This window comes from Clinocottus analis, unplaced genomic scaffold (assembly GCF_023055335.1).
Source record: "Clinocottus analis isolate CAN_PGR_092001 unplaced genomic scaffold, fCliAna1.0.p SCAF_3, whole genome shotgun sequence".
NCBI lineage: Eukaryota > Metazoa > Chordata > Actinopteri > Perciformes > Cottidae > Clinocottus > Clinocottus analis.
Window position 1 is genome coordinate 15401307 of NW_027176042.1, and position 12965 is coordinate 15414271.

The 12965-nt window shown below is 37.1% G+C and overlaps 1 protein-coding gene across 3 annotated transcripts; it reads right to left on the bottom strand.

The window, feature by feature from the left end:
* Nucleotides 1–494: 494 nt before the first annotated feature.
* arl8ba (ADP-ribosylation factor-like 8Ba) lies at nucleotides 495–8143 on the bottom strand. 3 transcript variants are annotated; one of them, XM_068595230.1, is made up of 8 exons: nucleotides 8023–8143; nucleotides 7656–7778; nucleotides 7362–7493; nucleotides 6418–6522; nucleotides 6196–6321; nucleotides 5589–5696; nucleotides 2215–2295; nucleotides 2020–2093 (listed from the first exon to the last, which is right to left on the bottom strand). In XM_068595230.1, exons 1-7 carry the CDS (start codon nucleotides 8141–8143, stop codon nucleotides 2279–2281), a joined length of 732 nt encoding a protein of 243 aa, XP_068451331.1. In that variant the 3' UTR covers nucleotides 2020–2093; nucleotides 2215–2278. The 3 variants fall into 3 exon arrangements, with proteins under 3 accessions (XP_068451332.1, XP_068451331.1, XP_068451330.1); XM_068595229.1 differs by having other exon boundaries at nucleotides 2036–2093; nucleotides 5565–5696; XM_068595231.1 differs by lacking the exons at nucleotides 5589–5696; nucleotides 6196–6321; nucleotides 6418–6522; ... (1 more) ...; nucleotides 7656–7778; nucleotides 8023–8143 and adding exons at nucleotides 495–723; nucleotides 1075–1145; nucleotides 1641–1708; nucleotides 1793–1886; nucleotides 4697–4927.
* Between the last annotated feature and the right edge of the window lie 4822 nt (nucleotides 8144–12965).

The window sequence follows — 12965 nt, forward strand, 5'->3', positions numbered from 1 at the left end:
TCTGCCACTCTTTCAGCTTTGAGGCAGCACAAACATCATTTCACTGAAGCTACTTACAAACAGAGGCCAATATGCACCACACAACTTCTTACAGCTTTTCTTTTAGTACATTCAGACTTTAAATAAAATCATATATCCATACACACACCTCACATCAGTAAAAATCATACTAGCTTGATATTTATTTGTACAGACTAAATGCAGTTTTCTAAAACATTTTCACGAAAGAAGAAAACCTGATCAAGCGAAGGGTGACAGTCATCAAAGACGATCACAGAGCAGAGCTCAAAATCCGACTGCATGAATAACATCTCTCGTTATGTGAGGCCTATTTGACAGTATGAACCATCCTTCAAGAATGTTGTTGTACACCTAATTAGTGTTATAAAAAACACAGGGTGTGATCAACCAGGTAATGCCTAAATGGTAGACTGAAATGATGTTCCGCCTCCAAGTTAAAGAACAGCTTTACAGGACGAATAATGCCAACAACATTTCTTAAATTTGGTATCAGAGTCACATCTTTAGTAGTGCATTATCAGGGTTTGTGAATGAACCACAAGGTGAACAGAGGGGAAATACTTGTGTGTCACGAGCAGAGCAGCGTGTGAGTTTAAGTGTGAGTTGGGGGTCGGGGGCATGACAATAAAAGGGCTGGACAACAACTCCATTTTCAGCTCCTCCTAGATTTTGAGTGCTGGATGAGCCACTGAAGTGTGATGTCTGCAATCAAAGAAACAAGCTGGGTCAGTCTGAGGATCAGTTTATAATTCAGGCATTTCTAACTCACTAGCAACACAATACATGATTGCATACAATTTAGTAAACAGCTACACAGAACCCCAAAATAATATTTTCAGAATCTTATTTAGTGCTTGCCACATACTGCACAAAACAGTATGTTTACAATGAAACCTGATGTTACCAAAAGACAAAAGTAAAAGAAACGAATCACTAAATCTAAGAAAATTACGAACTAAAAGCAATAATTGCTATGTACATTGTTGCATTATTAATGAACTAAATAGCTTAATATCGTATAGTTTCCTTTACAGAGCTCTTTAAGTTACTCACCAATGTTGTCTTTCTCTTTGCAGGAAATTGAGTAGCAGCATATCTCTCTGTCCTGAATAGCTGCCAGATTCCTTTGAAGGGAAAATAAGGTGCAACATAACTATGAGTAGGAAGTTCAGAAGTGAGTTCAGACGTAAGTTCAGAAGTGAGTTCAGGCTGATCGTCAGTCTCACTCATCTGCAGCTTGTGGGCCAGTTTATGAGCACTAATGTCTCTGACCTGGCAGCAGAGGGAGCCAGTTCCTTTCGGTAAACTACAACTTAACACCACTCTGGTTTTAACAAAAGAGAAATTAAACCAGAAAAATGTCCTATTTTTTAAATTTTGTATCTTTAGCATGAAGGTGGGTTAACTGATATGGGATTAAACAAGAAAACCAGTATTCTAATATTAAATCCCAAATTATTCCTCCAGTAAAACTCTAAACAAGAATTAAAAAAAGGGCAATTTCCATAACATTAGGAGTCTACAGTGCACAACTGTACATAAAATAAAGGACATAAATGGGCCATCAGCTATAGTAAAATTAAATACATTAAGAAATTTGCACCATCTTTTATACTTACATTTTCTCAATGAGCTGCTTTTCATCTAGAGCACTGGGAAGATCCCTTTTGTTACCGAGTACCAAAACCTACAACAACAAAAATGATCTATTGAAATCTGCAACTGCAGAACCCACACAGTTTTGCAAGACTGGTGCAGAAATCAAACTTACAGGAATTCCTTGCAACTGAGGTTTGTCTAATAAATTATGAAGCTCGTTTCTAGATGCCTCCACCTTTTCTCGATCTGCTGCGTCAACCATGTATCTAAAAACATCAACAACAAAATGATTAGTTGTTTTACATACATTTACAGTACATACAGTTCAACACACAGTGCTCATTAGATTTATTCTCATTTGCTTTTCAGAAAAACTTGAAAATCCAAACTGATACTCACACGATTGAATTAACTCCCCGACAGTACCGCTCCCACATGCTCCTGAACCGTGGCTGCCCTCCTATATCCCAGATCTACATGTACAGAATCAAGGGCACATCATCAATAACTATTATGTCCTTGTAAAACCAGCCTCCTGGTTTGATTAAATGTAGAAGTATCCTGGTTTGATTTAATGTAGAAGTATAAAAATACCTTGATCGTGACGTTTCCTTTAGTGACCTTCCTCATATTGAACCCGACTGTAGGGATCATGTCTTCACTGAAGTGGCCAGACTAAAAGGAAATACACAAATACAAGTAATTTACAGTAAAACTGCTTTGATTAAAGTGTGAGGTGGGACAGACATAGAGGCATTAGTGGACAATTAAATAACGGGTCCCACAGTATATTCCACTTTACATTTGTAATTGGCCATAGTACATAATCAGGTATGTTCTCGGAACGAGTTGTAAGTGGACATACAGTGTGTGTATGTCCACGTGTGTAACCAATCCCTAAGGCTGTATCCTACATCCACACTAACTATAAAGGAAAACAGTAAGAGACATTTGTGCCGCTGTGTTTAATTATTTTATAAAAATGTAATATAATTATGAGATGCTGCATGGCATCTCTTGTACTTTTACAGTGACACATACTCATAGTTTGAAGTCTAGAACTGATCACTATACAGTGTATAAATACTGCAATATATGACTATAAAGTGAGTTTACTAAGATACTGGGAAAAGCCAGAGACTGGTATTTGTAAAAAGCACAAATGGTCTCCTAAAACTAAAACAACCAACGGAGTAGGCCTAAATATTGTTTTCAAACACTATATCTCCTACTTTCGGGAATTTTCATTGATGCAAACGGAAGTGAGCAGAAAACAAATTAACCTTGTCTTACAGAATCAGTGGCATTCCCTATTTAACATCAAACCTCACAAGCTGTGTCTATTTCTTCTCTCTGCCCTCCTCAAACCCGCGACCATGCATCGACTGCTGTACGCACTTTTTACAGCACATGACCTGCTGGAGTCAGCTGATGAAGCTAAGTGGAAGTGAGTGCAGCAGTCTTGTGACTGGGAAGAAGGATCCACCCCCACAACAATTCATGCACTCTTTTGTTTTGCAGGCTCGCAGAGCATTTTTCTTTTTCGTCTCTTCAGAAGGAAGGATCTGAGTTACATCGAGTTACCCAACTTCCTCCTCAGGCACCGAAATCCAAACTGAACTTTTCTTCTCTTTTTCTCTTCTCTAAAATACACACTGGTAGTTTGCTTTGTCCTGAACACTTACATCAACATCAGTAGTAAGAGCTTCTCTGGTAAAAGTGACAGTGGTGACATCAGATGTACTTTTGATATTGTTACTGACATTCTGCATTTCTTACAACAATTTTAATTTCTGATTGATCCACCAGTTGTTTGTTCTTTTAATGGTCTACAAATTATGAAAATATGCCTGTCAATTTTCTAATGCCGATGGTGACATCTTAAAATGGCTTGTTGAGTCCAACCAACAATTCAAAATGTAAATATATTCAGTACATAAATATATGAAACATGTAATCAATGTATTCCTTCAGCTCTATTTTGAGATATGCAACATATTAAAAAAAAAAAAAAAAACAGTTGAAAAGACATGTACAACTTTGTGTACTTTGTGAAAGTACCTAAATCGCACAGATTAAAATAACGTGTGCAAAATGTCATGACAGCCCTCACAACTTCCAACATGAAACTCAGGCTTATTTTTCACAATATTATGTTAAAACTCAGTGGCTGTCGAGTGATTAGCTAGTGAAAAACAGCTCCACCAGAAAACCACTTGAGAAATCTGAAAGTTGCATAAAGTTGCTCAAGATAAATGGCTTTCATAAAAAAATATAAACAAGCTCTCCAACCTCAGTTACAGAATGTTACACCAAAATATAAAATCAGTGTGTGAAACTGAATCACAAGTTGCGTTTAAAGCTGCTGCAGTAGGAAAGCATCAATGTCAGTTGATGTTACATGCTACATTTAATTGGTTTGTCAATGGCCACCTGCATTGTACACCAACAAGAATTGAGGACAAGATATTTTTTGTAAATATGTCAACAACAACAAAATATTATCCACAAAATGAATAATAACTGACCCATTCAGCCACTGGGTCAGCTCCAACTATGTAAAATCCTCCTAACATCTTGAGAACACTCAGATTATTTAGTTTTGTTGTGGATGCCAGTTCCAACTTGCTCAGGACACCTGTGACTTATGAGGCCTCCGTGTGATCGGTTGTTGTTATGGTCCACATGCATTTATTTGACTTCCTGCTGGCTCTGAGCTTCGTGTGTGTAACGACCCCACCGTTTAGTACAGATACCATTGAGTCCCCTCAGAGCCACTATGTGTGCTGCGTGTAGGTTTAGCGTGCAGAACAATCACAACACAGGAGGAACTAGCAGACAAGGACCCAGCAGCAGCAGACGAGTTAGCTCAGCTGACCGGTTGACACAAGCTCAACATCGGACTGGTTTTTAAAGGTGTGTTTCTTTGGCTGCTGCTGTCCCAACGTCCAAGAGTAACGTCGCGTTGTTTTTGGGATCTGCAAACCAGACCTAGTTAGCTTAACTGTTATCCCAGTATTAGCGCTAATAGTATTAGCACTACCCCGAGCAAGGTAGCTAGCAGCTGAAGACTTACAGCGATCACGTTTACAAATGTGGTTTTCCCAGAATACTGGAGGCCGACCAGCGTCAGCTCCATCTCCTCCTTCCAGAACAGAGACTTGACCCAGTCCAGAAGCCGGTTAACTAGTGCCAGCATCTTGAGGTCGGGTGTTCACGCTCCCCTGTGGTGGTTGTGTCTGTGTTTCTCCCTCCCCAGTTGTCAGATGTGGCGTTTTTCCAGCGAGGAAGGGAAGTGGGACGCAGCCAGCTGTCATATGATCAGTCTGCAGAAACGCGCCCCACAGCGCCCCCGATGGAGGATGGAGGAAGTGCACCCAATAGCAAACCCAACGTTTGGATTTATTTTAATCGATATATAATTACAAAAAGAAATACAGAAAAATAAAACTTTTTACATGAAAAACATCTACTCCCCTGAATATTATACCAGGATCCACATTATCTCACTATTTTCTTGAATTAGCATGTCTAGAGAGAAAAGTACACATACGGTCACACCTTTACTGCTGTCCCAGCATGAATATATGTATATATTATATATGTGTGTGTGTGTGTGTGTGTGTGTGTGTGTGTGTGTGTGTGTGTGTGTGTGTGGGTATATATATATATATATATATATATATATATATATATATATATATATATATATATATATATATATATATGCTTTGTACCATTACATCAATATCATTACATTACAGTATATGTGTGTGTGTATATATATATATATATATATATATATATATATATATATATATATATATATATATATATATATATATATATATATATGCTTTGTACCATTACATCAATATCATTATAGTGAACTGACTCATCATGTCATCTTACAGTTGTTATCAACAAGTGGTAATTTTACAGACTTTACAGACGCAGAATGCCCAAACTGTTGCTCTTTGATTCATCCTCCATGAGCTCACGCCCACTCTCCTCCTTCGACAGGTGAAAGTCATTGGCATTAGTGGACACTGCTAAGACTTCCATTGGATAATTATCTGGGTAAGAGAATAAATACAAACAAAATATTTTGAAATCAGTAGCATCATCACATTGCAGTCATGTCATAATCTTATATCCATCACCTAAACCTGAAGTGTTTCTTCCCCATATGTACCATATTTGCTGATGATGCTTATTTTCAAATTTGTATGTAATGTGTACAATTTTTACATTTTTACTACAGTTTTGTTTGTATCTTAATTAAAATATAATATTTTATTTTTGAAATGTTTATTTTCTTACATTTTTGTATTAAAAATAGTAAATAGTAAGTAATGGAGATTACAAAATATGTGAACAGTTTTTTGAAGAAAGTGGAAACATCTTATCCTTCTGAAAAACTGTTTGTATGAAAATCAATTTATTATGTTCAGTATGTATATGTATGTGTGTGTGTGTGTGTGTGTGTGTGTGTGTGTGTGTGTGTGTGTGTGTGTGTGTGTGTGTGTGTGTGTGTGTGTGTGTGTACGTGTATTTCCATTAAAGCCCACTTACATTCTTTGTGCTTCCTCAGCTTCTTCATCGAGGCATAAGACAGCAACACAAGGAGGGTGAGAGAAGTCAAGACAAAGCCGATGCCAAGGGTCAGATTAATGGAGTCTATTCCTTCTTTGTCCGTCTCTGGTGAAAGATCAAGTTAAATAAGTTCAACTCAGCTTTATTGTCATTTTGCATTTGTGTAACAGTACATAAAACATTTATTTTACTTCCACTTACTGCAGAGATCCTCTTTAACGTCTAAATTTGTGTTGGGCATAGGGTTTGGAGGTTGAGGCTCACAGGCATATGAATATTGTATCAACATGTGACCCACGGCACTTTCTGCAGAGACAGACAGACAGACGGACAGAAACGTGAGTCCACCACCATTTGTTCATTCATGGAAGATTTTTGTCCACATTTGGCCTTCACTGAATTATTGTCAACAACTTTGCTATTTTCTCTGTCGCCAACATGAGGTTGACATTTGTATTACTTTTGGAAATATTTGAAAATGAATGACGTTCAGCCGCCGCTGTACTTTGCGTTTGGTGATGGATAGCAAACTATCTAAACTCAGATGGTGTACATGGTAAACATTACAACATTTCAGCATCAGCCTGTTGGCATGCTGACAACGACATTTAACTCAGGGCGGAGCGGAGCCTCACAGAGCTGCTCGCATGGCGGAGCTCTTGTTGAAGTATAACCACAGCTGAGATGACTGGTGTAAAAGTCGTGTGATGTTGAGTACGCTGCATTCTATCTTCCCCTTATTGAAAAGGTCATCTTTGAGTTTGACGTCTGAACAAAGAACGATAACACGTGTCAGTCAACCCTGCTCGCATTTCCTGTGGCAAACACTCTGGTAAACTTCTTGACACTGAGCTTCCCATCCATCCATTTTCCGCCGCTTATCCGGGGTCGGGTCGCGGTGGCAGCACACCCAGCAGACCGACCCAGGCTTCCCTCTCACCCGCAACATTTTCCAGCTCGTTCTGGGCGACCCCGAGGCGTTCCCAGGAGATATAATCCCTCCAGCGTGTCCTGGGTCTTCCCCGTCCAAACAATTAGTACAGTAACTGACATCCTCCAACCAGTTTTGTGCTAGCAGTAATGATTTGAAAAATCACAACATATTTATTGTTTTTTTTTTGTTTGTTTTTTTAAAGTACACTCACCTGTCTTCTTTAGTTTCTCCCCCTTGACGCATTGGTTTTTCTCACACTTTGAACAGAAATTGTCGGAGCACAGGAAACCAGAACGGCACGAACATTTAGCATTTGTGGTCGGTGTACATTTCTCAACATAATCTGTAGAAAGACAAGAACAGAAGCCACATGGCTTATATGTGATAACAGTGTCTTGTCTTGACTTAAATGCATTGGCTACATCAACTGTCAAGAGATCCACAGAGAGCAGGAACATCATTTTTCTTTATAATGAAAAATATTTACCATTAATCACAGGCTTACCGTGTTGGCACGACCGACAATCCTCACATCTGTCCAACAAGTTATAGTTGTCCGAGTAGTAGCCCTCTCCACAGGGCTTACAGTCAGTTTGCTGCTTTGTGCAAAAACCATTCCTATGTGTACCTTCAAAATAATAAACCAATTAAATCAGTCACTCTCAAGAATATGGTTAACATCCACACACGTACGTGAAACAGTTTAACAAATTAATATGAAACACAGATTAATATGAAACACACATTTAATCTCATTTTAAAGAGTATAATGATTATATATATATATATATATATATATATATATATATATATATATATATATATATATATATATATATATATATATATATATATATATATAAACGTTTTACCTGGGCGACACAGGTCACAGCATTGTCCATCTATCTCCTCCTGTCTCTCACCACAGCCTGCAGCTATAGTCCAGATACTCATTACACACATTACTGCCATGGAAAGTCTCTGAGGAACCATTATGACCAGAGCTCTGCTCGTGCCTTCAGGGTTTTATTGTGGCTGTTTGCTGACGTCAGAGTGGGATGTGAGTGTGGTTAGCTCGCTGAGAGAGTCTATTGAGCTTAGCTTTAGAAGGGCAGCCAGGTGTTTGTTCGTCAAAAGCAGACTGCTTACGTAGCATAAAGGTGGGACAGATGTATAAAGACAAAACAGAGACATTAGCATGTATTCACTAATATAGACCTGCATTTGAGATGTTTTCCTAAAGCAAGTGTTTTTTGACATTAAAGACTTCTGCAGAAACTGTAGATAAGGCAGTTTAACCACCTCCTGCACGCTCGGATATCACAACAGAAACATGGTCAAACTTCAGACAAGAGTGGCTCTTTATATGATCGAAAACAGGGTTCTAGCTTTGGAAATGTCCAGATCCTTACATGTTTCAGGTTTGGTCACTGAAGTACAGTGTCGGCTGATCTCTGATTTCCGATGTTTTTTCCCTGAACAATTCTTTCCTGAAAAGTCAATACAAAAATAGTACCTCAACATGATTGTAAGTCTTAAAATCCATTCTGTGAACCTGAAAATACATTTAACTAGTCTTTTACTCTTGAAAATATCTTGCAACTATATGTTTCCAAATTTCTAAAAGATCTGCATTTTATGAGGGATGACTTTAAAAGTGTTTATGTTGGGGCTATTTGTCAAAGAGAAAAACTAAACTAAAAAACCCATTGATGGATCATTTCAGTCGGATTGTAACTAATATCCAGTCTGGATTTGCAGTTTGGGTTGATCTTATTGTTTTGATCAGAAGCAAACATTTCCTGTGCAGTCCTCTCTTTCTCTGGTGGAAAAAAGTGTTGCCTTCTAGTGCATCACTGGACATTGAGACCTCCACCTACTACGGGACCACTGTGCTCCAGTGTCAACAAAAAGCAAATACAAAAATAACAAATGAATCTAACTAATGAAATAGATACAACAGTCATAATATATCATCTTTCTCGAGCAAACAAATATGGTTTGGCTCTTTAATTCTTTATCGTCAAACTTTTAGTTCTCTTTTAGTTCTCTCTTCGGATTATTTAAACCAGAGATTTTGATTGTGATTTGAAAGCAACTGTCCTTTTGTGATATGTGATAATTCACAAAAAAAGAGTCAAGAAATCTGAAGTGTAAATCAAATAATGCAGTTGTTATAGCTGATCTGTGAAAAGATCAGTTCTTAATACCTCTGTAGGTGTGAAGTCATCTCTCTCCATTCATACTTCTGCACCTTTATGTGCTATACAATAGTTAAATGGAAATGTAATCTTATCTCATGTGTTACCATTGTTAAGGAATGGTTTGTAACATAAGACTTCAACTCAGCAGTGATCCTCTTTTTCCAGACAATATAATGAACAACCATAAGCAATTTCAATATTCTGAATATGACTCAGTTTAGTTCCTGGAAAACCCGAATGCAAGGTAAAGACACAATATAAGCAACCTGCATAACATAAGTTAATTTGTAAAACAGGTCCCTGCAGTAAATTCTACCTTTCTACACCCTGTGAGCCTAAACTCCTCTGCATGAAGGGTTTCCCTGACTTTTCAGCCGCATCCCTCACAACCACAGGATTAAGTTAAGGGGTAGAACCAAAGGGTTTGATTTGACTATTAGTAGTCAAATCAAATCTTAGAGGGTCACATGCTGTGAGTATTTCAGAGATGTTAAACCAGTAAGAATTTTTGTTCAGGCTTTTCAAAAGACCAAGATTACTTTTCTTTCTTTTTTTTAAAGTAAGAAACATGGTTAGAAATGTTTTTTTGCAGTTCATTGTGCGGTGCAAACATCTTATTTTAAATGGTGGACAAGTATAGCATCTAAGATGCAGGAGTAGAAATGCATTATAATTTATTTCAGAATTTACTGCTGTCATCTTGTAATGTGTTTTGGTTTGTTGGCATTTGATGCAGAAGGAGGGACTTTCCATGCGACACGCTGTAGAGTAGCACTGAAATGACTAGTATGTTCAATTGACAGAAATTCAATTATTAACAATTTGGAAATTGATCAAATGGTTTGTCAGTTATGAGCTATCAAGCAAACATTGGCTGAGTCCAACTTGTCACAGTTTTGTGATTGGGTGTTTTTTTTCTCTGTAATATTATAATAAATTGATCTTAGTTAATTGCACAAAAAAAGCAGTCTAGAGATGTAAAACAAAAAGAAATATACCATATTATCAATCAAGTATTCATAACATAATCAAAAGACTTATCCGTAATGAAAGAAATTATTTATTGCAGCCTTACTGTTGTTGTTGTTGTTGTTGTTGTTGTTATTGAGCTTTATCCAGATGTAGTGGGCGCTATAGAGTCAATGAATAACTCTGTGTATGTGTCCACTCTGACTCACAATGAAAGCTTACTTCGATATGATTAATATGCATGCAGGGAGAGTCTGGTGTTTGTTGTGGTCTTCATTTGCCGAGATTTTGTGTGTTGCGCTTCATTCTGGGTGTGAACTTAATGTTGGTGTACCATTGGTTAAGCTACTACGTCACACAATTTGCAACCCCTGCCTTAGATTATGGGACAGTGTGCAATAGTAACACCAAATCATGTGTTTTAATGTTGTAGTGACATCCCCCCGCCGAAAATCACACCTATCGAAACTGTACCAGCAGTACATTTACCTCTGACTCAGTCACTCACATTCACTCACAACCACGTGTTCAGGATGTGAGATAACCATAGACGTGCGTATGTACGTCGTTGTCAGCAGTGTGAGTCGTCATTATGTAGCCGCAAAAGGCAATGCAGACACTGTAGACAGCTGGAGTTTCCGTCTCAATGCTATGCACGATTGTGGTGGGTGGGTGGAACGCTGCGTTGTTTTAGAGTGTGATAATATACAAACTCACAAAAGGTTATGGTATGGCATTTGATGGTTCTGAATTCAGAAGTAGACAAATTCTTTGTAATCTGACATCTACAGAACCAACAGAGATTTATATGAAAAATAGAGTAAACTGTTAATCACCTGCTGAAGTTTTCATGTTGTTTTGTCCTAAAGGGGAATTGTTTGGGTATTGTGAAAGAAGCTACTACAAATGTGAGGCATAAGTTGTTTACAACTTTTTGTGGCAGAGGGAGCTGCGTGAAATCAGATAGATTAAATAAGTCAGACAAAAGAGATCTTGTCAGACCTCTGTAGCCCACTGCTTATTGGTCAACAAAGAAATTAATTATATCAAAATGAAAAAGAAATACAAAGATAAAGACAAAGGAATACTGAGAAGAAGAAAAAACGTCATAGAACTAAAAAAAAAAAGAAAAAAAAGAAAAACAGAACCCTCTAGATTAACATTCGTGTGATGTTTTCACTAATCTATGACAATGATTTGTGATAACAGCTGTCTAGAAGTTACCCTTTGTTGTATATTTTCAGTCAGTGGCATTAATTGTGGTTATTCGATGAGGTAAGTTGAAGCTATTCCTACAGAAAGAAAGGGTTTGGTTAGCCTGCTAATTTCTTCTAACACCAACTTCCTGATTTACTGACATTTACGGTAAGTGTCTGTAGGGACCGTTTCCAGTCTACAGTGGGTGCATACTCTCTGTTACGATTGGAAAGACTCAGTTGCGAAGTTTAATTGTCAAAAGGCCAAATATTTATTCACATATTCTTAGGACATCAGTGTTTTTTGAGACAAAATATTTGACAAAAAAAAAACAAGCTTTACAATAACAGTCAGATAGCAACTATTTTGTTGTTTTTTCAACTAGTGAAGAAAGTTATGAAGGTGAACTCAAGTTGTATGATACTTTATAGTTCTACCCCCCTACATTTTAGAGGGGAACATTGTACTTAAACGTACAATGTTTGTCACTATCCACTACTTTTATTTTACTTTGACAGTTACTTTTCAGATTAATATTTTATATCTAAAACAAATAGGTACTAAATAAAAGTAATAAAAAAAAAAACGACACATTTTGGTTAAATCACTGACTTCATATTATAAATAGATATAGTATATGATAGTTGCCAAATTTAGTACTTTTTCTTTATTACTTTCACATTCACATTTTACAGCTAAAACATCTGTATTTTTATATTGTTGTATTCATGTATTGCACCAAAGTAAATTATTTGGATACTGTTCACCTGTTTTAACTAAGAAATGTTAGTTTATTCCAACAGAGGGCGCAGTTGAATGAATCAATGAGCTGTAACCAAAATTAAAGATAGATTTAGTCAGACAGAACCAGCCAAATACACACCAAGCCACCTATGATTTTAAGGCTTGTTTATCAGATTTCTTAGCGAAACATTTGTAAATAATGAGGGTATGCCTTCATAACTCCTCTGACTGTACTGATCTGGGGAAAGTGAGACATAAACAACATGAAAGTCTACACGTTTACGACATCAATATTTCCAACGTCTGAAGCAAAAACATGAGGGCAAGTATCTCTCAGTGGGAAAAAAAAAGCACAAGGGGATCTCCCTCAACACAACACTGAAAGCATGTTCTCAGCTTTAAAGTTCAGCTACTGGTGGAACAGAACAGAATCATCAAAACATGACAAATAGAAATAGAGACAGACAGACTGCATGAAGATAGTGGAATGTATTTACTATGTCTCTTGGCCCATTAAACCAGATCACTATATATAAAGTTATAAAGCTTGAAAAAGCATCAAAACATATGTATATATATATATGTGCACTTTACTGAGGGCAACAAGGATTTTTAATATAAAATACTATATGGTCTCTGAGGTTATTGTAAAAAAAAAAATCTGCAAATGTGTTATAAATTACAAGGATACATAGCAAGTT

Bases quoted from the DNA above. Each gene is read 5' to 3' on its own strand.
- arl8ba (XM_068595229.1), bottom strand. From the start codon at position 8,143: ATGGTTCCTCAGAGACTTTCCATGGCAGTAATGTGTGTAATGAGTATC. The intron at 7,494-7,655 runs GTAAGCCTGTGA...GTCTTTCTACAG, and splicing joins TTGTCGGTCGTGCCAACACG to ATTATGTTGAGAAATGTACA. The intron at 6,322-6,417 runs GTAAGTGGAAGT...ATCTTTCACCAG, and splicing joins CGTTAAAGAGGATCTCTGCA to AGACGGACAAAGAAGGAATA.